General features: G+C 44.4%; 1 protein-coding gene across 3 annotated transcripts in view; it reads left to right on the top strand.

Annotated features, from left to right (window-relative positions):
* Window positions 1–25,338, top strand: part of RELL1 (RELT like 1) — a 60,479-nt gene extending 35,141 nt beyond the window's left edge. The window contains exons 4-7 of one of the 3 annotated variants that reach the window (XM_040625165.1): window positions 3,844–3,901; window positions 6,267–6,503; window positions 9,300–9,438; window positions 12,996–13,198. In XM_040625165.1, coding sequence (XP_040481099.1) covers window positions 3,844–3,901; window positions 6,267–6,503; window positions 9,300–9,435 — 431 coding nt within the window. In that variant the 3' untranslated portion in view covers window positions 9,436–9,438; window positions 12,996–13,198. Of the gene's footprint in view, window positions 1–3,843; window positions 3,902–6,266; window positions 6,504–9,299; window positions 9,439–10,987; window positions 11,106–12,995; window positions 13,199–23,264 lie in introns of those variants that run through there. The other 2 variants (XM_040625166.1, XM_040625164.1) reach the window with 2 other exon arrangements.
* Window positions 25,339–25,726: the final 388 nt, after the last annotated feature.

The following is a 25,726-nucleotide window of genomic DNA, read 5'->3' on the forward strand; positions in this document are numbered from 1 at the left end:
TTTTAATCTTTTTGTCTTTGTCATTAACAGTCTCTGAACTTAGTATCAATTTAGACTTCCCTGCTGATGTTAATTTAATTTTCCATTTTTTTAATTGCAAGCACACCCTACCATAACTTTTCTTTTAAAATCGAAAAAAAAAAAAAAAGGAATAGAATGAAGTACAACCCATCCATTACCATTTGCCATGTTTATTTAGGTTTTCTTTGCCTATATTTTCATATTTAAAAACATTTGCAATCGTGATTTATGAATCGTCTTCTGCTTTGCATTTTTAATTTGGCTAATGGGGTAATAGTTCACCTGTACTCATGGTGACATTGTTTATGACTTAAATATATCATGTCTCAAATGTTGCAAATCAGGTTGGTTTATATAAATCTCTTGAGGGATAAATTTATCAGCTGACCTGCATACTGATTACTTTCTTGCTAATCTCAAGGCTTGGATTAACCACAGTGCTAGCCTTAATTTATCTTTCTAAATAGATTGAATTGAAAAGTGTGTGGGTGGTCATTGGGGTTTTCTTGAGTTCTGTGGGCATTTGGAAAGTACCTACAAGTCCGTAGCTCAGCCTCTCGGCCAGGCCCTTAAACTGTCTCATCTGGTAACAACGAAGAGTACTGTGATTATTCTCCAGGTGCGCCCGGTTATTCACACCAGGCAGAGGGATCCTTTTGTGAAATTCTTACCTTTGGGCTCACTTTATATTATGGCAAGGATTCCGTTACGAATTATCAGTACCGAGTAGGTCTCCGAAACTTGCTATAACGATTATGCAAACGTCCTTGAAGCATTAAACTATTAACCGTTTGGGTAGAGACTTGGACACTGAAGGAGTAAAAAGGAGAACATCAGGGTCAAAAGCATGCACCCTAGAGTCAGATGGACCAGGGTTTGTGTCCAGGTCTCTCACACTGGTATGTGACTCTGGCCAGTCAGTTATGATTTTTAGGGCCTCAGTCTCTGAATCTGTAAAATGGGCATGATGACTCTGTCTTCTCTTGGAGTTGTCAGGAGAGTCAAACACGATAAGGTCTGTAAAGCTTTCGGCAGTAACTGGCACACAGTGGCACTCTAATTTTGGTTGTGGCCATAGTTCTTGCCTGGGAGATTTGGGGCGCTCCATGAGGGAATCTTTGAAGAGAAAAGTGGTAGGAGAGAAAACATGGCATTCTTCTTGCCTGATTTTGACTGCTTTATACCTAGGATGAGGCAGAAATTCAGGACAGAAGAGAGGAAGCATTTTATGAAATTATTACCCTCTAGAAAATTTCTCCTGTTCTTGACAGGTCTGCCCTGTAACTAACTCCTCCCATTCTCTGGAAACCCAGGACGGGAAGTCTAGTTGACAGGATGTTGACAAGTGCAGGGGAACACGATCTTTTATTGCTTATTGTAATAATGAGTAATAAGGAGATACGTATTCAATAGAACTTAATCAGATGACTGCTCTTTCATAGTAATGTTACAGCCAAATTAAAGCATGTGTTTCTGTCCAAATGGTAAGGTTGCTTTAGAAAGTTTTCTCAACCCAGGAAACCTCCTGAGACAGGGAGGGTGTGAATGGTGTTTACACAGAAACTTGAGCCTACTCTTAAAAAGAATTCACTCATCGCAAACAAGGGGCCATTTTGAAATTTTTCTAAGAGATAGGGCGAGGTCCAGGAATACATGAATATAGAAGAAACAACACAAGTCTATTAAAAAACAGTTTTAGGAGTGATTTTAATATATTTTAATAATCTTCCTTGATCATTTTCTGATCCCATGTTTCTAAGGGAGGTCATCATTTTATAGGTGATTAATTTTCTCTGGCAACTATTTAAGCTTTCATTTTTAAAAAGCTCATTCTGATAAGTGAGTGCTATTGGTTCTATCTTTATTTTCATACCTTTTGTTGTTTTCCCTTTTTAATGTCTTGAAGTTTAGTAAATGATGGCAGAGAATAAGTGTCAACTGGCAAATTATTGTGTGTCTTCCCTAAACCTTTTGTCTAAACAAAAATTAATTTTCTGAATCCTTATTATTAATTAAAAGGGAAAATGATTGACATCACTAGATTATACTTAAGTTTGTCTAGTAGAGGGTAGCATGTCTTTGTTGTATGGGAGAAGATACTGCCAATCCATTTCAGTACTTTTTCGGTGATCTAAATAAGACAGGAGTCTTATTTAGGTCAAAACTTATGTTATGGAATGTGTTTGGATATCATCACAGGTAGTCATGAAGGGCAAAGAGTATTTCTTTCAGAAAAGATGGTATGCTATTTCTTTTTAAAGAACCAATGCATTTGCAAGGGTTATGAAGGGGGAAAATGGATCATGGGGGCAAAAACCCTTATTTTGTATATAAAAAGCAGATACACGTATAGTACAGAAACAGATATATATCTGCAGTATTATAGTTTTGCAAGAAGGTGATTAGGCAAAAGATGTTGCAAAAGGCTCCTGGGTGGGGCAATAATTATTTAAGTTAAAAAACTTAAATTTTGGGGTGCCTGGGTGGCTCAGATAAGCGTCTGCCCTCGGCTCAGGTCATGATTCCAGGGTCCTGGGATCGAGTCCCACATCGGGCTCCCTGCTGAGCTGGGAGTCTGCATCTCCCTCTCCCTTTGCCCCTCCCCCTCCCTCTTGTACTCTTTCCCTCTCTCAAATAAATAAATATAATCTTAGGGAAAAAACCCCTTAAATTTAATTTTTAAAAGGTTGAGAAGTGCCATATAAACCTGTAACTGTTAATACCTGAAAGCAGAAGCATTGAAACTGGAGTTAATTTTCTTCCTTCAGGGATGTCATTTGAGCTGTGAAATGTGAAATGTTGCTGTTGGCTCACATGGCAAATAGTGATTTTTTATTCTTTCGTCTCTGGAGAATTTGTGGTTCCTCATGAGAACAGCACTTAAAAAAATCAGTGAAAAGGTTAGGAGTCAGTAATAACATTTGGCCTCGCCAATTAACTATCCAAGAGACACTTGAACACTCACTTAGTCTTTCATCCTTGAGGCTTTGACCAACTGTCTTTCTGTAAGAGGCAGAAGGAACATGTGTGTCTGGGGAGTCGGAGCGTGGAGTGAGGACCCAAGAAGCTTAGATTCAATTTGCTTCGGTGGACAGCCTACCCCCAACCTAAAAATTCAGATTTTTTAAATTAACATTATTAGAAGTCTAATTTAATCCAGTCCATATTAGGTAACTTCTACATGTGACCAACTCTTGGAAATTTAAGGTAACTGGCCAGAGTTAAGGTCTTGTATGGTCCCGAAGCTGAGCTAAGCCAAATGGCCCACCTGGAAAATTAACCGTCTCTCATCCCTGATTATATGTGGGATAGACTTGACAAATACATGGGTATCCAGAGGTTAAGGCTAATCGTTTGGGCACATGCAAGTTATTAGAACACAGGTCTCTTAAGACATACATCTCCCTATTTATTTAGCCAAGTGAGTTGAATCAGGGGAATAGCAGCGTGTAAATTTCCCTTTTGTTTGGGAGGGGGAAGAAAAGTCGTTTTCTATGTTCTATCGGAATGATGTGTGGGAAGCTCAGCTCGAGGGTAGATCCGTTTTCCTTTGTGTAGATTCTCTGTCACTCATACCGAATGCCTGCGTGGTAAAAGTTATCTGCAGATGGTGCCGTTTTCAGGGGTAACCCTTGGGAAACTCCCCCACCTTCTCTGGGACTCCTGGGCCCTGTGAACTGAAGGAACTCAGATCTTTTCCCAACAGCTTTTCTTCTCTTTATTTTTCTTCCAGCAGCTTTTCTGATGTGATAATTCTGTGATTGCTCATGTGATTCATTCCATTTTAATTCTTCACTTTCTTTTTTTTTTTTTTCCCCTTAGCAAACGTTGATGTTTTAAAGGCAATGGTAGCAGATAACAGCCTGGGTGACCCTGAAAGGTGAGCGCATCTCCCCCAGTTTAGTGGCACTTTTTTTTTTTTTTCCCTGCAGTTATCTGCGGGAGCAGGTTTTCCAGCTTTGGCATGGTTGACATTTGGGCCAGATAATTCTTTGCCGTGGGCAACTGTCCTGTACATTGCGGGAGGTTTATCAGCGTACCTGGGCTCTGTTCACTAGATGTTGGTGTCCTCTTCCCTCACTCTGTGTGACAACCCAGAATGTCCCCCCGCATCGTCAGTGTCCCCTGGGGTGAATTCAGCCCTGGCTGAGGATTGCAGTGTTGGAGATATGATAACGAAGTAACAGCTTTGCAGTTGGGCACGTCGGTGGAGTCTCACCTCCACCATGTATTGACCATCTCTTTGTGGGCAACTTAACTCACCACTCTGAGCTCAAGTTCCATCATTTATAAATGGAGATAACCATTGTACCCACTTCCTTGGGTTATTATAAGGAAGACAAGGGGCCTGGGGCATTGAAAGACCTCCATGAATAATGACGATGAAGCGAAAATCAGGCTGGTTGGGTTGATGACATATAGTCCCTCCTAATTAATTACAGAGAACTGTATTTCTATATAGTTTTTTTTATTTCTTCAGCAAGGAGCATTTATTGAATGCCTGCTCCGTGCTGGGCACAGTGCTGGAGGTGGGTTTTCACAGATCCTTGGCCCGGGGCGGGGGGTGGGGGCTCAGGCTAATGGGGAATGGAGCCTTGGGCGTGAGGCCTTACGATGGGGAACACGGCCATGCTGTAGGAGCAGCAAACACTGATGCTCTTGGGGCTCCGTGGGGCCAGAGGGAAGTCAGGGAAGGTTCACAGAAGCGCTGTGTGAGCCGGGCATGTGACAAGCAGAGCCTGCTTGTGGGCGGAGAAAGCCCAGGGCACAAACACTGGAGCGTAAAAGTGTGGGCCACACCCGAGGGAGTTCAGTCTGGGGCAGCCAGAGAATGCTCTGTGGATAGTAGCAAGAAGGGCCAGGAAGGCAAGTTATTCCAAGGGACAGAGCAAGGAGTTTGGACCTTTTCCTGTTTACTCTGCGGTTGCTGCACCCGGCACATCTTAGATAATCTATAGTGTGTTTGTCAAACTAGATTTGCCCTTTGTCAAGGTCACTCAGGGTGCAGGAAGGTCAGTCTAGGAAGCTCTGGCAGTGTAGTTCAGAGAGACACACTAGCTGGGTTCCAGCCCTGACCACAGACACTTCCCTGGTGTTTGGACCATGTTGTCTCCTGGCTTGTAGGCCTCAGTTATTTTGGGGCAATGGATAGTGCCCGTCATTGGGTTTTATGGACTTGAGAAACGTTTGTCGAGTGAATGTTGTTAAACTGGTGAATTCAACTTTCTGCTACGTGGTGTCAATTTCACATATTTTGGTCTCAGAAAGCTGCTGCTGTGTGTTTTTATTTTAGCAATCTAAGGAGCATTCCTAAAGAACACTGGAAAACTTCTGGCTGTCTGGGATGTTTGAGACCGTCTCCTCAACCATGCACACTTCTTTTTAAAAGTGCAAGTGGGTCGGTTTCCGGGAGCAGAAAGGCTGGTTGATGCTGTCATAAGACTTCCATGTGCCTCTGGGGCTGTTGGCTCAGGCTCAGGGCTCAGGCTCCGCAGTGACGTGCCGCCCCACCTCCGCCCACCTGCACCACATCAGAGGGCTGATTCCTGGTCAGGCCGGCCCTGTCCTGTTTTAAGGCCTCCTTTTCTAGTGGACCGGAGTCTTGGTGTGCCTTTTGAAGGTGGCCAACATCTGACCTACATACATCTGCTTTTTATATTTTGGTTGGTCTGGCTGGATTTTTTTCCAGGCTATCAAAGAATGCAGTCTCTCTTGTTTTCTGAGGCACGATAGCATGGTGGTTAAGATCATGGTTTCTAGAATTAGGCTTTCCAGATTTGGATCTCAGATCCATCAATTATTAGCTGTGTGACCTTGGACAAGTTACTTAACTTCTCATTTTTAAAATGAGGAAATTCATAATACCAACCTCGTAGGGTTTTGAAAAGATTAATGGAATTAACATATATCGAATGCTTAGAATACTAAGCGTTAGCTATTTCTGTTAATGTTCTCAACACCATCAGCATCTTCTGAGCTTGGCTTTTGATATCTTGCCCTAAAAGCTTTCTTCCTTTGATGCAATAGTCAGTCTGGATCAAATCTTCTATTTTAAGTCATTTGATCATTTGAGTGGAATTTACATGTTTCTCTTCTTCGAGGCACATATGTTCAGGGGATCTCTTTGTTTAGAGACCTAGGCAGACACTGGCGAATAACCGCTCCTTGCCTGTAGGGAAGAGAGTGCCTCAGCTGGTACTTTCTTTAAGTCACCAGTTCTACCTTTTCCTTTTTCCCCACCTTAGCCCAGTGACTCCCAGCACTCCCGGGAGCCCGCCTGTGAGCCCTGGGCCCTTGTCTCCAGGAGGCACCCCGGGGAAGCACATCTGCGGCCACCATCTGCACACAGTGGGCGGTGCTGTCGAGAGGGACGTGTGTCATCGGTGTCGGCACAAACGGTGGCACTTCATAAGACCCACCAACAAGTCCAAACAGGGCCATGCAAGGCGTCAGGGAGAGGTCACCGTCCTCTCTGTTGGCAGGTAAGATCCCCGTGGATGCTTTGGGTTTGTGAGACATGCTTGCTGTGGTGTGGATTTGTGCATCCTGTTAAATATAGAGTATGTCCTAAGCCTGGCTCGGGTTCTAGCTCTGGGCTTTTTAGATGTCTTCCGCTCTGAGTCCTACATTTTTCCAGCAGCAGAAGAATCCTGTGAGGTAGCTATGCTAGATCAGATGTCAGGTGTGTTTATTAAGGTAAAAAAATTAATTACTTGCCGTATTAGGGTTCCCCAGAGAAACAGAGCTGATAGGATATGTGTGTGTGTGTGTATATATATATATATATATATATATATATATACATATGAGGAGATTTATTATAGGAATTGGCTTACACAATTATGGAGGCCAAGAGGTCCCATAAACTGCCATGTGCAAGCCAGAGAACCCGGAATGCTGATGGTGTGATTCAGCCCCATTCTGAAGGCCCAAGAACCAGGAGGCTGATGTTCGAGAGCAGGTAAAGAAAAAACCAAATTCTTCTGTCCTGGGCTTTGTTGTCTATTCAGTCTCTTAAGGGATTTGAGGACACCCACCCTCCTTGGTGAGGGCCATCTTCTTTACTCAGCCTACGGACTCAAGAGCTCATGAGTCTCTCCTGGAAACACCCTCACAGATGCACCCACAAATAATGTGGTCCCCATTCTCCAGACATCTGTTCGTCAGTCGGGTTGACACGCGACATTCGCCAGCACACTTGTTCTTATAGATGAAGCCCAAATCTCAGCTCTACACAGAACCAAAGTTTGTCTTCCGCTTGTGCGGACCGCAGATCAGTGCGTGGCTCTTCAAGCAGCCGTCCAGAGGCCCAGGTGCTCTCCATCTCGTGGCTCTGCCACGTTGGCCGGTAGAGGGAGAAAGGACGAGGAGGACTGTTCATAAGAGGTTTGATGAGGGAGGCCTGGAAGGGGCACATTTCATCTCGGCTCCCAGGCTGCTGTCTAGACTGTCTAGACCTCACTTCCCCGGCCATCCCTCACTGCCGGCTCGCAGGGAGAAGAGACGAGGTGGAGCTGGTCCACTGCCCAGCAGTGTGTGCCGTGGACTGCCATGTGCATTCCTGCGACTGTGTTCTTTTCGGTCCCCTCCCTGGTGTCCTGGCTTTCCCAGTCCTCCGGTACCGTTTCCTTGGGGCACCTCTGCGATGTGGAGCGCTCCCAGTTCCAGCGATGAATGCGTTTGTGTGGGGAGTATTCGTGCAGGGGATGCTTCTGCGGTGTCCCCTGCATCCCAGGCAGGAACCGCCTGGCGAAGGCTGCGTTGGGAAAGGCGGCAGGAAGTAATGGTGATGAGCGCGTGTGCTGGAGCCGGGCGGGGGGAAGCAGGAGCTGACAGTGCTGCATACGTGGTCCTGAGTTCTCTACGGACACCCTCTGGGGAGAGCAGCCTGAACTCACAGCATGTCCTGCGTTCGCGTGCTGGCACGACCGCTTCCAAACACTCATGTCTCTCTCTGCCTTGGTTTCCCCCTCTGTAACACGAGGAGGACTGTAACACTCACCTCCCTGGGTTGCTCAGAAGATAAATCAGTTGACTCACGGAAAGGTCTTAGGCCAGTTTTTGGTACTTACTGTGCACTCAGCTGTTGGCTACTCTCCTTATTGTTATTTTGATTCGGTCGAGTTTTATCCTGTGTTGTACAAGCAACGAGGAGACTGCAGGGCTTTTCCCACTTACAGCAAAAGACTACAACTCATGACCACACTGTTTTATTAAGAAGCAGAGTCATGGGAATTTGTGAATGTGGAATGTAATGAGAACCTGGGGCTTGTTTAGACAAAGCATATTTTGTTTGCTTTAAAAAAAAATCTGCTGAAATTTTCATCTGAGATTCAGCATGGCTCTTGTAAATGCCCCAAATGCAACTCTGTTTCTTGGACGTAGAACACTGTGAGCGTTTAATTATGACAGGCTTCTGGCGTTGCTTAAAGGGAGACCTCCATTTTGACTGAGTGGATCTGGGGTTACAACTTTTCCCTGATCTTTCTGTTACTTCCTCAGAGGCTCCCTCCTCCTTGTGGTTGGTGAGCTCATTTGGGTGAAGAAGGAGAATGTATTTTCTTTAGATAGTTTTAAGGGACTTTTAGACCAGAACTAGAGAGAAGCTATTATGAAAGACTTTGGTCCAACTGAGTAAATTTCCTTAATTTCTCTTTGAATTCTTAATGGAAATCTCTTCCTTAATCCCTTAACGTTTCCCTTAATCCTTACTGAAAATTAACCCACATTTGCTTAAAAAAATAGTCAAAAACTGAACACACACAGAAAGCCTCCTGCCAACTGATGCTGATAAAAGCCATGGTTGGGGCTGTTCTGGCCGTGTGTGTGCGGAGATAAGACGGTCTGAGGGGTGCACTTGAATAAGGCAGCTCTTGAGTGAACCTTCTGCTTGCATCAGTCTAACTGCAAAGTAGCTGTGCCTTTAGCCCGCCTTCTGTGGTTAAAACAAGCGATTGTCAACCCATGTCCTTGTTGGAAACCACAACCCTGAGGCTGTTTAAAATTTGAGTCCCCAGGCTTTCTAATGCATTTTTCATGCTCTATAAAGTATCCAGCATAGTGTGTGATGTGTGGAGGGAAAGTCAGCTGGAAAGTTTGGTAGAGGACAGGGGCATTTGCTGGGTAGGAATGCCCCCTCCCTTATTGAATAGGGCATTTTTCATTGGTGTCCCAACATTTGGCCGAGTTCATTTGGAATCCTCTAGACTTTTAACTCACTCTTGATTCTTGTTTCCTGGAAAAGCAAAACCTGTCACATCTGCTCTTTACCCCCTCAGGTTCAGAGTGACAAAAGTGGAACCCAAGTCAAATCAGAAGGAGCGGAGAAGTTTGATGTCAGTCAGTGGGACTGAGAGCGTCAATGGAGAGGTGCCTGTGACACCTGTGAAGAGAAACCAAAGTGACACAGAGTAGCAGGTGAGTCGTAGTTTGGGTGACATGGGGGGGGCACGGTGGGGAGAAGGTGCTGAGAACCTCCTTGGGTGGGCGGGCAGGTAGGAATGACTGGGCAGGGAGTGAGAACTGGTAGGGCCATAGGGGACTGAATGTGATCACTCGTCTGTCTAGAGCTTCTGGTAAAGAGGCCACAAACTTGGGTGCCTCCAGGGGCCTGGCCTGCGTGAAGATGAGAGAGGGTTTCTTACGACCAATGTGGAACGGTGGGGATTGTGGCAAACTAGAAATCCCCCAGCCCATCCATCGGGCTTACGTTACCACAAGGCAGAAGGCTCTTAAGCGTTGCTAGATCTTACGCAAAAAAAAAGATGGAATCTAGACTTTTGAAATGTGAAATCACCACCAGTTTTTTAAATGTTGGCAGCTTAATGAAATGTGCTTTACAAAACCCTGCAGGCCAAATGAAATATAATCTTGTCGTCATTTCTAGGAAAACTGTGATTCGAAAAAGGCTGGAGCATACAATCTAATGCTATTTCCTTTAATTGAGTTGGAAACCAGTTTTCTTTGATGTGCCACAGTTCTAAAATAGCCCCACTAGGAATATTACTCTTCCAACCAAATATTTTGAAGTGATCTAAAAAGCAAAAGCGAATGCTTCTTGGTTGGGCAGTTTTCATTTCGGAAGATGGTGCTTGCAAAAGAAAAAAGGCTTGATAATTGGATATTGGCTTCGCTTTCATTTTACTCTTTTCTTTCTGTTCTGGCTTGAGGAGTGTTCACCCTTTTCGTGTTTCTTATTACGTATAAGAGGGCGAGGGTGAGGACTCCGGAGTGATTATGCTCTGAAAACGCCACTGGAACTATCAGAGCCTGAACAGGAAGGCAGAGGAGGTGACATTTGAGGAAGGGGAGGGGGGCTGGGAAGGTGGACTGGCTGGGTCCTCGAAGGTACGGGAAAGAGGCAAGGTTGAAGCTGAGCCCGGGAGTCAAGTGCGGTGTGGCTGGTGTGGCGGAGTCTGAGAGGAATGGCTTTCAAAGCAGCGTCTCTGATGATCTGCCCAGGCCCAGAGGGGTTGAGGATGATCTGGAAGAGTTGCGCCCCTGAATTCTGTAGGACAAAGGGGTTCTGAGAGCTCTCAGTGTTTGTTCTTGCAGTCTTGCGTCTGGGAAGATCTGGCTCCCCTGAGTTGAGGAGCCAACTAGGGGCTTTCTTTGAGGAAACAGAGCAGAAAAGTCTATCTTCGACTTCTTAGCCAGTTACTGGTGCCCAGGGAAGGGGACCAAGAGAGATTTAGGAGAAGGAAGAGGAGGGTGAAGGTAATAATAAAAGCAACTGATGTCAATTCAGTCTTCTGGTCTTCTGGGCATTGCACTGATACAAATCTCGCATGTCGCCGTTATCAACATCTCTTAATGGGGTGGATACTATAATCCCGGTTTTACAGATGAGAGAACTAATGAACAGAAAGGGTAAGTTACATGTTTAGGGTCACTGAGCTAGAAAGAGGAGTGGATTTGAACCTAGGTCTCTGACTTCAAGGCCAGCTGTACTCTTCTACCATCCTAGGTTGCTCGTGACAAGGCAGCCCTAGACCCACGAATGGAGGGCATTTCCACCAAGTGATCTGGAACCTTGTGGTCTGATATGGTAACCACTAGTCACCTGTGGCTCCTTAAATCTGAATTAATTAACATTAAAAGTTTAGTTCTGCAGTTGCACTGGTCCCATTTCATGTGTTCAGTAGCCGGAGTTGGCTAGGGTCTGCCTTATGAGACAGCACAGATCCAGAACATTTCCTTCATCTCAGAAAGCTTTATTGAACAGAGTAGATGTTACATTAGGGATTCCAATTCAAATCCTGAGTGACTGTGGTAAGTAAGAGGAGCAACCTGATTAAAGTCATGAGGCCTTTAATCCTGAGAAGAGAAGCATCTGGCTGCCCAAGTGTGAGGTGAAGGAGGCCCAGCCCTCTGAGCTGCAGGGGACAGTCTGCCTCTGAGTCATCGGCCCGGCCATGTGTCAGAGTTGGAGCAGACCACGTGTAAGAAGACACTGCCCTGCCTCCGGCCTGCCAGGTTCTGGCCTCCACTGCCCAGAGAGAGAAGCACTTGAGCTCTGAGAAGGTTAAAAGAAGTAGGATTGCTCAGCTGGTTTTCTCGGTCCAAGTTCTTCTGTATCTGACTCTAAGAATTTGATTCGATCATCTGAAGTCCTGACCACGTCTGATTTACAATTTGATATTCTCTGGATTTTGCATTGCATTTGATCAGAAGATGTGGTCTCACATGCTAGCTTTACCACTTGGAAATTGTACTTTACTCAGTTAAGCCCACTTCCACCCGGTTTCCTTGAATATGACATAAGGATATTAAATTCACTGATTTAAGGCAAGTGCCAACAGAATGTGTGGCATGTAGTTGGCTCTTGGTCGAGGATAACTGTATTGTGTTAGCTCCTGAATGACCTTAGAAAGGGGGGGTGGATATTCTGAGCCTTCGATTATAATTAATTTTGAATTAAAAATAAAAATTTTTTAATGGAAATTTTCCAACAAACTCAAAGGTGGAGAGAATTATATCGTGGATGCTCATAGGCCATAGAATAATTTCATTATAATACCTGCTGTGTATTGAGTGTTTCCTATGTACTCAGCAGTCTTTGAAAGGCACTTTCCATGTATTGATTTAATCCTCACAACAGCAATGGGAAGGGACTAGTTAGTACCCTGTTTTGCAAATGGAGGTGTTAAGCACAGAGAGTTGAAGCAACGTGGGTGTTCAGAGTGGCAAGAGGCAACAGGAAGGATAGAGTTGAGAGCCCACCCTGGGCAGCTTGGCTTTGGGAGTCACAGGCTTGACCCCTCATCTGGGTCTGGGCAAAGCAGATCCCGAGGTCAGAGCCTGCTGGGGTTGAGATCTGCTGAGTGGCCAAGTCAGATGACCGCAATAGAGAATAGACTCTGAAAAAGAAAGGGAAGGAATATTCATGGGCATTTAAAAAACTTACTCATTAAAATTTTTCTTGCTAGGTGTCTTTACATTTCTCATCCCCCCCAAAAGAGTATGTTTTGGGTATTTAACATGACTTGATTTTCCAGGAAGACAAATCCTGACATTTTTCTCTCTGGGCCCCAAATCTCTGGTTCTGGGCTGAATCGGAAGATTAACCCTAGAATATAGCTAATAAAGTAAGACAGGACTGTTATGCATCTTTCATACAGTCTTAAGATAGTTCTTAGAGTTATATTTTTTCCTGAAAAATGCTTTTAAATTTGGATTTTTTAGTGTAGAATTGATTTAAATAGTCACATGCAAAATCATATCTACTCATTGGCTTGGCCTCTTTCTTTTTTTTAAATTAGAGATCGATACTGGAAACTAGTCTTAGGATTTCTCTTTCTCTCTCTTTCCTTCTCTTTTTTAAAAAACAAAATCTGTTGTTTGGCATCTCTTCTTTCCCTTATTCTTTTCCCCCTGTTTCGTTGGCCTGTGTTTTTTTGTAGTTAGATCTCACTTGCTCTCTGCCTGATTTATTTTGGCAATGCAGTTAAAATGGTCTCTTTTTTTTTTCACAGAAAATGTGTTTTGATTTCTTCTCAGAAGAATAAGCTTTTGTTCTTTGAAGTTAAATAAATCAAATTGCTTTCAGCCTCCAAATGCCACTGCCTTGTCTTCATGATCACTGGTCTTTCACTTTTTAAAAATGAAGCTGTGGTAAGCATTTGGTATCACACGCTTCTGCAGTATGAGCTTCTTTTTGCATCTTCTGGTAGGATCTCATTGAGGCATTGATTTGGGAAGTGTATGTTAACAATATTTTTTACATCAAAATAAAAATGTATAATATTAGACATGGCTTTTTATTTTATACTATTTTATTACTGAAGTGATACTGTTCATTCTTATCTTAGTAATTTATTATAAGGATTAAAAGCTGGGTTTTAAACTGTTTAGGTTTCATTATGACTGTGTCACTTACGTCCAGGGGTTTTAGGCAAATCGCCTCGCCCCTCCACGCCTGAGGGTCTTCATCTTTACAAGGGGGTTGTTGGATTTCAGGGATGTAACATAGACATGTTGTTTTTAACTCTGTCCTTGGTACAGAGTTAGTATTTACTAAATAGGCACTATTAGCAATAATTTTCATCCCATTCTTGGTGGTCTTAGTTATGCACTAGCCCATTCCTCAGACGTCGACTTGAGGTTCTGTGAGTCCCTTTTTATTTCTTAAGACTGTTAGAGCTTTGGATTCTCATGACATTTTGACAGTTGACATTGGACAGGTCCCCTAGGAGTTTGGACCATTCTCTTGCCTGTGCCAAGAGGCCTTCGCCATCCATACCCACTCCCCTCCTAACGGAGGTGGAATCCGAATTAGTAACAAGGCCTTTGGAAAGTTTGCCGGCTCAAGTTCTTTGTGCTGTACAGATCAGAGGGCTGGTTAAATTAAGAGATAGTGTGGACTGAGTTTTCTGAGCGAAACTGCTATGCTGGACCTCTGTCCTGGGATCAGAATCTTCTTTTTGCCAAGACTCGTTCATGGATCATGCTCCCTCCCTCCCAAGTGTCATGGCCGGTCACAAGGTCCGCTTCCCTGACCTTTGGTGCCTTCCTTTTGAACTCCATGATGGGGGTGTAGTGGAGGATCCCTGTGGGGGCTCCCCTGAGGTTGGGCTGTATTATTTGCATGACTTTGCATCACGGTTCTTTTGTTAACTCTCCAAGAAAGGAGAGGATGGTGAGAAGCTTACGGCACTGCCCACTAGCTAATATTTTTCTCAATAGCGTGTATTTTTTTCGGGGCAAAATGTACATTTTTTAAAAAGCAAGTTATCTCAGGTTGATGGAAGCCCCTTAATTTGATTCACTGGTCTTCAAGAGCAATGGCAGAGAAATTGATAAGAAGAAAGTGTGCTTTGAATAGGCAAGAGGTAGGAACACCTGCCTTAATTTGCAGTTGCTGAGCACATTTCTATAGGGGAAAAGCAGTACATGGGTTGATGCCTGTGTTCTTATGTGGGAGATCACTCCCGCTGAGCCCACCTTCAGTGTGGAAGTGGAGGGGAGCCGACACCCGCCCAGGACCTGAGTGAGGGGCCGACATGTCAGTGCAACCTTATGGGTAACAATCTCTCCACTCTCCCCGTGACAAATGAAGGGCGAGGCTCAGAGGGATGACTTTTTCCCAGCTCTGGGGGCCAGGCAGTGACAGGGCTTAGATGGACAGAAATCCACATTGGGAGCTAACATGCTCAGTGGCTTTGGAGTTTGAGGGAGCTTTGCTTTCTCTGAGTGAAAAAAGTCCTCATTCAGTTTCTTAGCCCAGGGGCTCAAAGTAGCTATCATGACAGTGTGATCGGCCTTCACCAGGTGTGGCCTCCTTTGGTCTCCTATGGGGACCGTCTGATGTCATTGGGCTATTAGTGCTGTGCCTGCGTCAGTTCAGTTCTGTGAGCAATTCTGTTTTCTTACAGGTAGATTAAGATCGTAGACTTTGAGTTCTCAGAGGAGCTGCGATTGCTAATTCAGATCAATTCAGATACAGTTACAGCTTCTAAAAGTATTTATGGAACCCCTACGATGTGCCAGGCGCAGTGCCAGGCCTGAAGGACGCGGAAGTAGACGTACAGGGCCGTGCTTTCTCGGAGCTTCGGTTGTAGTTTTTACGTAGACTTTGCTCGCTGTGCCTCCTCACCCCTCCGAGGCATCCCCTCCTTTCGGAGTAAGGAGGCCCTTGGAGGTTATGTACGTTGTTCAAGGTCATGCTGCTGGTGGACTCCAGAACTTGGACTTCCTGACGGTTCATTCCCCTCACTGTCTGTGGTGAATTGGTTATTACAAGTGTTTGAACTTGAATTACTTTTTTTTTAAGATTTGAAAAATAAGACATGCACACACTAAAATACTCAAGTAGCATAAAAGCCCTGCAGGGTGAAAACTAAGCCTTAAGAAAAAAGCAAGTCCTCACCCTATCTACAGCCCTTCTCCCTCACCGCAATCTCGAAATCTCCTTCCCAGGAGGGAGCCATGGTTACTGGCGTCCTCTGTATCCTTTCCGGATTATTCTATGTGTATACATAATTACGCAACACACGTATGTACGTCCAGCTCCCTCATGTGCCCTTCCTCCAACGAGAACATGGATGCTTTTGTTGAAGTTGATGACTAAAAGCTTCCGTGGGCTCTCGAGTTTTTACCACCCCCCGCCGATTGAGCCGTGAGGGGTGAAAATGCTGGACATGTTTTTAAAAAGCTGTGTGCCCTGTTTGTCATCGGGACTAGCTCCCAAACATGGAAGGAGATCATCTGAGCGGTTTCGGTGGGCCCAAGAACCTACTTCACTGTCAGCAGCTGTGCTGTTCTCTCAGCGTTCTTCGTCCACAGCCCTGCTGTGACACACATACTTGTCAGTCCTCTCAGGATTCGGACAGCGGGGGGTCCGGGGCATTCGCGTTGGTTTGGCTTTGGTTGCCCCCCGAAGCCAGCCATCTTTCCCCCGCACGCATCTCCCTGGGCAGCACCTGTTCCAGGGCCCTTCCTGTTTCCTCCTATTTTTGACCGGAAGTTGACCCACTGACCCCCCGTTAACTCAGCTCCTCTTCTTCGGGAGCCTGGCAGCCCTTTGACAGGACTTAAGAAAGAGGGGCTGTGAGCTCTGTCCTTTTCAGCAGAGACACTGCAGCATGGGAGGCTCCTGGAGGCCCTCGGCAGGGGCAGGCAATGAAAGGCTTTCAGGGACATGTTTGCCTAGAACTAGAAAGCAAAGGGAATCAATAGTTATAACCAGGACTTTTATTTTTCTGAATTTAGAACTCGAGGCTTTGAAGCTGCCAACCTTAAGCCCCTAGTAAGTCACAGTGCCTGTGTTCTATAAGTACAGGACACAAGATGCTGAGGTAACTCCACAGAGTAGGTTCCAGAATCAGACTCCTTGTGCTCCAGTCCTGGTCTGTCCCTTGTTAGCTGTGTCTCCTTGGACATCGAAGCCTCTGATGCCCCAGCTTCTCCATCTGTAAAGTGGGGATAACGGTAATAATATCACCTGCCTCATAGGGATGTTGTTCCTCGGCACTTAGTCGGTGCTAACTAGGCAAATGCTGGATATTAGCAATCTATCAGGCAAGTCCTATTTAGCAAATAAAAGTGTGAGAAGGTCATGTTTTTGAGATTCTTAATTTTCCGGCAGCGCAGAGAGCCTGGGTGAGACATGGGTGTTATGGTGGTGTTCATCTGATTCTCATGGAGAGGCTTACTGACAGCCAGCGAGCTGAGCCTCTGGCTCACAAGCCGGTAAACGCAATGTCTGATTCATCTGGATTCCTTATTAGAAAGAGGTGGGACTATTCAGAGTCCTAGGGTCTTCTACCTGTAGCTTAGTGTGGACGTGGAATCATAGATGTATCGAGACTAATAAGGAACTGCCGAATTGCATTTAAGTCATTCCCAGGGGAGCCCTGGTTTTTCCAGATACAGAGTAACTTGATGTCAAGTACATTTCACTTGGAATAAAGTGCTCTGAATCTCCCCATCCCAAGGGCTGGTAAATCACAAGCGTTCACGTATTGTCACTTGGGAAACGGCACTGTTGCTAAATATATGAACACGTTTAAGTTGCGAGGGGTATAATAACTTAGTAAAGAGCAACCTCCAGATTTTTGGTAAGATCCAGATCTAATGTCAGAAGTTTCAAAGCTAGAAGGTGTGCAAAATTTCTTATTGGCTTTATTCAATAAAGAAGATAATATAACTTGTAAGAATATATATTTTCTCTCTATGCTACTTAAAAAAGCTATTTCCATTTTGAATGGAAAATACCTACAAGCATTTTTATTTTTCCTGCATTGACCTACATACGTTAAAAAGTTGCTCACTATTGATAACAAAAAACTGAAATTTTGATTATTAAACCCCTTCCCAAATTAGGGGTTGTAATATGGTAATGTGTGATACTATAATTTATAAGAAGAAATATACAGCTGGTCCCCATTTCTTGTACAGAGCTAATAAAACTATTGGTATTTCTTAAGGGATGAGAACCATAAAGGTCTTTTGTTTTCTGTTAATGAAATGACCTTGGAAAAGCCCCTAGGTAACTGAAGGGTGGGGTGGTTTGCCAGGGAGCCAGCCATGTGTGTAGAGGGCTGGAACTCTTCCCCCACCTCCAGAGAGGGGAAAGGGGTTGGAGATTGAGTTCAACCACCAGTGAGTGGCCAGTGACTTAATGCCTCATGCTTACGTAATGAAATTTCCATAAAAACTCAAAAGGAGAGGACTTCCAGGTTTGTGAACCAGAACGCTTCCCCATGCCATCCTGCTGGGCCCCGTGCGTGTCCAGGACCCAAACTCCACAGAAGCTCCTTTGTTCGGGACCTTGCCCTGTGTATCTCTTCGTCTGGCTGTTGACTTATGTCCTTTAATATCCTTTACGATAAACCGGTAATCTAGTGAATAAACTGGTTATCTGGACCCCATGAGCCAGTCTTGAGGGGGGAACCTCTGACTTATAGCCAGTTGGTCAGAAATACAGGTAACAGTCTGGGCTTGTGACCAGCGTCTGGAGAGGAAGGCCGTCCACTTGTGGGGTCGGATGCTATCATTAGGTGGCTAGAATTAAAGTTGAGTTGAATTGTAGGACACCCATCAGTTGTCTGAGCATTACTTGGTGGTGTCTGAGAAACCCTGCCTACACACACACACACACACACACACACACACGCACTGGAATCAGGTGCAGAACCCTTACAATGCATGAAAGACACAGTGGTCAAGAAACATGGAAAATGCCAAACTTACTAATAATCACATGAATATAAATTAAATATTGAGATCATTCTTTGCTTTTCTGTCGGCAGAGATGAATGCTAACACTAGCAAGACGATATAACTTACATTCAGAATGAACAGGACATGGTAAATAATTATTCATATTTATTCATAGAATAAACATGTATAAGCCGAGACCTCCCAGGCCAGCTGGTTCACACGGTCTCCAGGGGTAGTACTCTGTGTCCAAGAGGGTGGAGGGGGATGGGCGTTGTCACACACCCGAGTAGGGACATCTATTTGGTACCCAGAGGCAGAGCGTCTACTCTGTATCATTAGACGGGAAAGCAAGTTGTAAAATACCCCAGTTTTGTTGAAGAAATGATACGTGGCTCATCTCATTTTGTTTTAGATGGAAGTCGATCACTTAAACTTGCCTCTGTAAGCTCCAAGTGCTTTGTGATTTTAGACCATGTCTTCCCACCTTCTGTCATGCCTTCAGGTGACCGTTTGAACATAGTTGGCCCTCAGCAAGTCCGTGACACGTGTGATGCTGGCTTACTCATCTGGTCCCTAAGATAGACCTCTGCAGAGGAGCTGAACGCTAGTTCCAAATGATTAGGAAGGAGGTTAGTAAAGGATTCTGTAATCCAGAAATTTGGTAGTTCAGGTTACATTAAGATTTTTAAAATTAATATTTCGGTCTCATATTGCTAAACTACAAAATTTTGCAGTTCTGATTGAGTTGCCGAGATTTTTATTAATATTTGAGTCTTTAAATGTTTCTGTCACGTCTCTTTCCTCCTCTGTTTCTTTCATATAGTTTTTGACCTCAGCTGACTTTGTAGTGTTGTGTTTTGCCCTTTGGAGGTGAATTTAATTCTTGCGGTTATTATCAGTTGACAAACAGTACTGAGTTTTATCTCGTGCCTTAAACCCTTATATATGCATAAAGACATCCTGTAAGAAAGCAGCGTCCTGAGCCCCAATCCCATCAGTTCTGATTAGTAGGTTGAGGGTGCAGGCCGGAGAATTGGCAGTTTTCATAGCATTTGAGTTGCTTCTCAGCTAGATTGGCAGGAGTCTATCGATCAGCCTAGATTATCTTTCTAATAAACATGGAGTCTTTATTAAAATAGGAAGGCATTAATATTAATTCATAAAATTTAATGCATGATTTAGATCAGAGCAAGATTTAAAGGACTACAAAACACCAAGTACCTTCTGGTATCTTCCCATTAATCTACACCTGCCAAGATGCCACCCTATGAGACAGCACCGTCTGCACATTTTCAGCAGCTGGAACCTGCAAGCCCATGACCACAGAACGTTGAGTTAGAGCCTGGCAGAAGATAATCCTTTAACTAAGAAGTTCGAGTCTCGAAGGATCACAGATTACTGGTGAAAGATCACATACGTGGTGCTCTAGGCCTTTGAGTAGGAATATTACTGTCCTACTCTTCACTCTTGTTTCTGTGAACAACTTTCCCCATCTATTTCCTTTAAATGTGTTCTAGCAAATTCTTAATCCAGCTATGTGACACTGTAGCCTTGTATCTATCCAGTGTCGTGCCATGTCATTCAAGGTGCACTTTGGATCTTCTCACGGCCCGATCCTTTGTAGAATATAGGTTTTCAGCATCATTTCTCTGTTCCTGTGTAGCCGCAAAGATGACCTCCCTAGGGAGTGGCCTTGCCAGGGTTTCTATTTCTGCATTTCTCTTCTGTTGCCCCCACACAGGTGGGGGACAGGAAAGCGAAGAAACCAGAAGATTTCAGTGATGCTGTGGACCTCTCCGTGGTGACCAGTGCGCTGGTGTGGTTTGGGGATGAGTGGGTGGGTTTCCAGGTCCGACTGCGGGCTGCGGACTTGCTGCTTCGCCGTTACTAAGTGTGTGGTCTCGGCCAAGTGATTGAGGCTGGAAGCCTCAGTTTCTTCCTATGAAAATGGGAATCGTCCTTGACTCATAGAGTCATTGGAAAGATTGAGTTCACAAATCTGGTGTGCTAAGCGTGGCAGCGCCTGGCACATAGAAACACTCTGTAAATGTCAGCTACTGTTATTATTAATCAGAGGGTGTTTTCCTTCCTTGACACCTTGTCCTTGGAGGTCTTAGTGTCCAATGTCTATTAATCTGCTCAGGAGTCTAGCTTTTTAATACATGTTTCAATTTTTTAAAGGGACCAGATAGTTTTTTCTGGAGAATTCTTTTTAACAAGGCACATATGTGTCCTCATCAAAGATACATTGTATTGTGGCTTCTGTGGAACCATAATCTAATCATGGCATTATGGCTTTATCTGTATAATTAGAATGACCTCTTCCTTCTTTCCAGATAAACCTTTTTTGAGGTTCTTAATTTCTCTACATCAGTCTCATTTTATGAGGGAAACAGTCACACTGGGAATTTCTGAATCATCTTTTAAATGTAAGGAAGTTTTGTTTAATTTCTTCCAGCTTGAGCACTCACAGGTAAGACCGTAATCACCGTATTTCCCCAGAGAGAGGAAAGGGTCTGACTTGTTCAATATGGTAGATCCCTTGGTGATGGGAACTGAGAACGATGGGTGGGTGGAGAATGTTCTCCCAGTCCACCCACTGCTGCTGCCCTCCCCCCTGGCTTTTACGCCAGCCCACACGTGGTTTCTGATTGCTGTAAGACCTTAAGGAAGGCACCCGTTAATATTAATGTGCTGTGTTAAAGAAATACCATTTAAAAGTATGTGTTTGTTTATCAGTATGGATATATTCACAACTGTCGGATGCAATGAGGAGAAATTTAACAATGCGGAAATGCACCTGTGAACCCCGCCCCAGCTGTAAGGTCACAGCTGGAAGTTTGAGAGCCACAGAGTATGTGGTGTCTTCTTTCCCCTAGATTGTCATTCTGATAAAAGAGGTGTTTCCCTGGAAATGGAGAGCAGCTAAGCTGGTAAAGTGCTGCCTTTTGATAAGCACGTGTTTTTGAAGAGGGAGAGCCCAGAGCCGCACCTCGATGCTGGGGTTTTAGAAAGGTTAACTTTCTGTTTTCTGTTTAGTGTCTAGTGTTAAGGGTGAGGACGTGAAGCAGCAATTTGTATTTTTCACTTCCTCTCGCAAACTGCGCCCAGTGCAGTTTTAATCGGCCACAGAAGGCAGCTGTTGAAGCCAGCGTGAGCGTTTAGGGCGGTTGGAGGGCGGTAGCGGTCGCATGGCCCGGCTTTGGAAGCACACTGACTGCTGGCCCTGGGTGAAACATTGTCTGTAGGTCATCTTTTGTGAAACCAACACCCTTTGAGGAAACGCTCCAGAGCGCACCAGAGTTCTTCAGCTAGTCATGGGGGTCTGGATTAGAATCCCGGCGTCCGGCTCCAGATCCTTCCTTAGCCCAGCCCTCCGTCTTGCCCGCTCTTTAAAGTCTGTTAAATCTGCGCAAAGAACTCTAAATGGGAAGTTCTCCTCCATTGGATCAAAAACTCTGACTGTGATGGAACATGACATTCTAGGCCTGACATTCCTCGACCTTGACCTTCCTATTTTCCTTGATGCAAAAAAGTCTAGGTCTAAGGGAGCAGATGATAAAAGGAGGAGATATAAAAATAGTTGAACACCTGTTGTGTAGATAATGGCCTAGTTTGAAGTTTGGCTTTGAAAATTCACTCCTCATTTTTTTTTTTACTGTTCTGTCTTTCAGGACTATTTTTCTATTTCTCCACCTCTGGCTTTTCTCCCTTTTCCCCCTGGTGGCATCTTTCATCCTCATCCACTCTCAAATGAAAGTATTCCCAGACTTGCTTCTGTTCCGCTTTGCAGTACAAATCTGAGCTTCGGCCACGCTGGGCGGTAGCAAGGCGGGCAGAGAATTATTGTCTCCATTCATAATTAAAAACTCCATGCCTGCTGTTTTAGGGGACAGTGTTTTATTTCCTTTTTAGCGAAGGGGATAAGGATCCTTTACCCAAACTTTTTAGTTTGGGCAATCTCTCTCTCTTTCTCTCTCTTCCCTCTCTGTCTCTGTCTCATAACTATGATGAATATTCCAAATGATGGAATGACAGAAAAGGATAATATGAATACTGTTACACTCTAGATCTTGAAGAAGGAGCTGTAAAATAAATACAAAGTAACATGTAAATCAAGATATCTCTCTTGACTTTTTCTCTTCTATTCCTGCAAGTTGGCTTCATGCGGTTTTGTTTAGCGTTTGTCGGCAGACGGGAAAATGCTTCGTTCCTTAACTTGGTGCAGGGCGGCCTGCATGGTGTGTATGCTTCCACACACAGGCAGTGCTAGAATCTCAGTCCTGCCTTGAGTTATCACCATCTTCAAAATAGGACCGCACACGGGGACACAGCTGTCTGTCCCTTAGATGAGACATTCGTAAAAACAACAATTGAAAACAGCTTTGGAAAATAAAAAAACTGTTTTTGGAGTATACCAGGGGGCTCCCTTTGTGATGAGAATGTAGGCAATGAAGGGGGCCGGCTGTTAGAACTGAAAAACACAACCCCGCCCTCAAGTTACAAGGAACACCGGAGATGGGAGATGGGCCATCTGGTCACCGCGCTCCTGTTCGCCCCTGAGATCCCAGCCGAGATGCCTCGTGCGCACCGTAGAGACCCGCGTTAACTCTGTCTGGTGTGGCTTGGGAAAGACACCTTATCTGACGCATAGAACTTCCATTGTGCCTGAGCATGTTTTCCCTACCGCTCCTTCCTTGGCAGAATGTGGCCGAGGAGTTAAAGAACACGTTCCCGCGAAGAAGGGTTACGTGACTCAGGGGAGAATGCTCAGCTAGTCCGTCACTTTAGAAACTCCTGTGGAATTGGACAGATACCCTTAGTCCACCGTGGCTCTCAAATTTTCTTCTTTCTCGGTTTATAAAACTTTGATAATGAGGTCCTTTTGAAATTGTGGGACTTACATTTCTTCAGACTAAATTCTAGAAGAGATGTGTGCTGGGGATGGAACACAGTGGGGTGGGGTGAGGTGGGGTGAGGATGGATGGCAATTCCTCTGTGTTTTTAACTACCCACGCAGGTTAATATGTGATACGATGTTTACCTTCTGGAAAGCTTTACCTTTGTGTTTTCTCTTGCAGGGGTGACTTGATTTGAAGAGTTCTAAGACACTGAAGACTTACAAGATAAGATGTTGCCTGAGGAGTTTTTAAAAATTTTTATACAGTTTCTATTGAGGGGCCCGCAGACATGGGGATAAAAGCTAAAAGGGAATATTTGTGCTATGCTGGATACAGAATTCAGTTTGCTTGGAAACAAGTTTTGGGTTAAAAAGTCTAATGGAAAATTTATTACATTTCCAGTGAAGAAAAGAGCTCATTTTTTTTCAATTTTCCCCAACCACCATACCTCCCAATGCCCCATCCCTGGCCTTGGTACACCTTGCAATTTTTCCAGCATGATCACTCTGTGCAGGGGAACTATTTGTGTGCGGTCCAAGCTGATGCTAGGGGGTGTTGATGTGTTAGTGTGTGGGAGTGCGCACACACGCACACACATCTGGGTGCACGTGCCTCTGTTCTCCCAACCCGTAGGTCTCATTTTGCAACTCGTTGCAAGAAGATCCTCTTGCACTTTAACTGTTACAGAAGATAAAGATGAAGCTTCCGTGGTGAAAGGTCCCTGCAGATAGTCTGGTCTAGCCCTGAGAAATCAGCCCCCCAGGAGGTCATGGAGTCAGATGGAACCGGCTGCCAGACTTTGCATCTTGGACCAAGAAGTCAACATTAATTCACCACCACCGTGCCACTCCTAGGTCGCTGATAAAATATTGAGAATATATATATTTTTTTAAACTTGCACTAAGCAATTCTTACTTAGTCCATTGAATAAAGGGGGACAATAGTTTCAAGTGACTAAAAACTAAACAACAAAATGCATGTTTTGACGACCCAAGGCCAAAAGAAAACAAACACACCCAACTTCCCCTGTAAAATGGGCCCGTACCGTCCTCTGGCCTGTTTTCCTTCGACACTTCCTATTTCTCATCTTGCAACCGAGGTTCGTAATTGAAATGATTCTTGAGGGTTACGTTTCCTCTGGAGCCTGGAAAACCCCACTTTTAGGTATTTATATGTTTAGCTATACAGTGTACGAACCCCCATGAGAACCAGAGGGGGAGATAGTTAGCGCCTCTCTGACCGTTGTGGGTGGGGGGCTGGGAGCCCCCACTTACAGGTGGGTTTCCAACCCCTGCCCCCGGGTCAGTGTTGGTGTGGTTGGTATGGTGCCCGGGGCACTTCTGTTCTCTCAGAGAGAAAGAGCATCTTTCTCATTTCACCCCTACCGAGGATTTCCATAAAAATGTCATTTAAGGTATTACTGTAAATTTACTCATTCCATTCTGTTTCTGGCATCAAACTACAAATTTCCAACCTTTGAAAATGAATGGTAGGTCCAATTTCATGTGAATTTTTTCTGATAACTGATAAGAGCTGTGTATGTGTCCCTGTATCTACATAGCGGACTAGGGGCAGTCGGCATGGAGAGAAATTCCACTGGCGTCCGGAAAGGAGCAGAAGACTTCTGGGGGTGCGTATTAGTGTAAATACTACATGTGCAGTCTAGACCAATAGCTTTAGTTAAAAAAAACAACATCATTTTTGGCTTGAAAAATATAACGCCCTCAAATGGTGAGGGACAAAACGTAAGATATTCTTCAGCTTTAATTATTTTTTAATTTTATTCAGGTCAGAGCACTTTTTTTTATAGCAATACAACAGGCAAGAGAATACTCAAAAATATTTAAAATTGTGTTTATACCAAGAGTACGTTTTAAATATTTTCTAATACTTGAGCAGTTTTTGTCTGGCTGGCTTCCAAACATGCCAAAAGTTAAGCATTCAATATTTTAACACATAAGCTTTTTACTAATAAGAGTTCTTAAGTGTTCCCAAAGCAACTGATGTTTACAGGGCTTGTGTTTTTCTTCCTTCTGTGGAAGGACTGGGGTCCACAGCAAACTTACTATACAAAACACTAACGATGGGCTGACTTCTGGTATACCAAGTGGGTTGGCTACCACCTTGATGTAAAAATTTGTAAAGGAAATTTTTCACCATTTTGAGTGTCAAATGTATTTTTAACTGTCTGGTTTGTACTTTTACGACTTTTGTACTACCAAAGCAGAGTTAAAAATAAAAATGTTAAACACGTTGTGCTGTTTTTTGAATGGTTCACCTTGTCAGTGCCTGGTCGACTGAAAATGCGATTGTGGTGGTACGATTCATATTGAGACTTAGGTTACCGTGCCTCGTTTCTGAGGTCTGAGTCGACCAGGGATGATTTGGCGGACTCCCCCCACGGGATGTCAGTCCCCCCTTCCCCTACCCAGTAACCCCACTCCCTACCACCTGATAATTATTTTTAAAATTCAGAGCCCACTTCGTGCAGAAGATTGCAGAATCGGTACAAAGGGTTTTTTGTGCCCTACACCCCCGTTCCCTTCGCGTTAACATCTCGCATCACCACAGACCAATGATGAAAACGAAGACTCGAACCGCCGGTACGATAGTACTAACTAAGCCGCCTCTTTGTTCGGATC

The sequence above is a fragment of the Ursus maritimus genome, unplaced genomic scaffold (genome assembly GCF_017311325.1).
Source record: "Ursus maritimus isolate PB19 unplaced genomic scaffold, ASM1731132v1 scaffold_8, whole genome shotgun sequence".
In the NCBI taxonomy this organism is placed as follows: domain Eukaryota; kingdom Metazoa; phylum Chordata; class Mammalia; order Carnivora; family Ursidae; genus Ursus; species Ursus maritimus.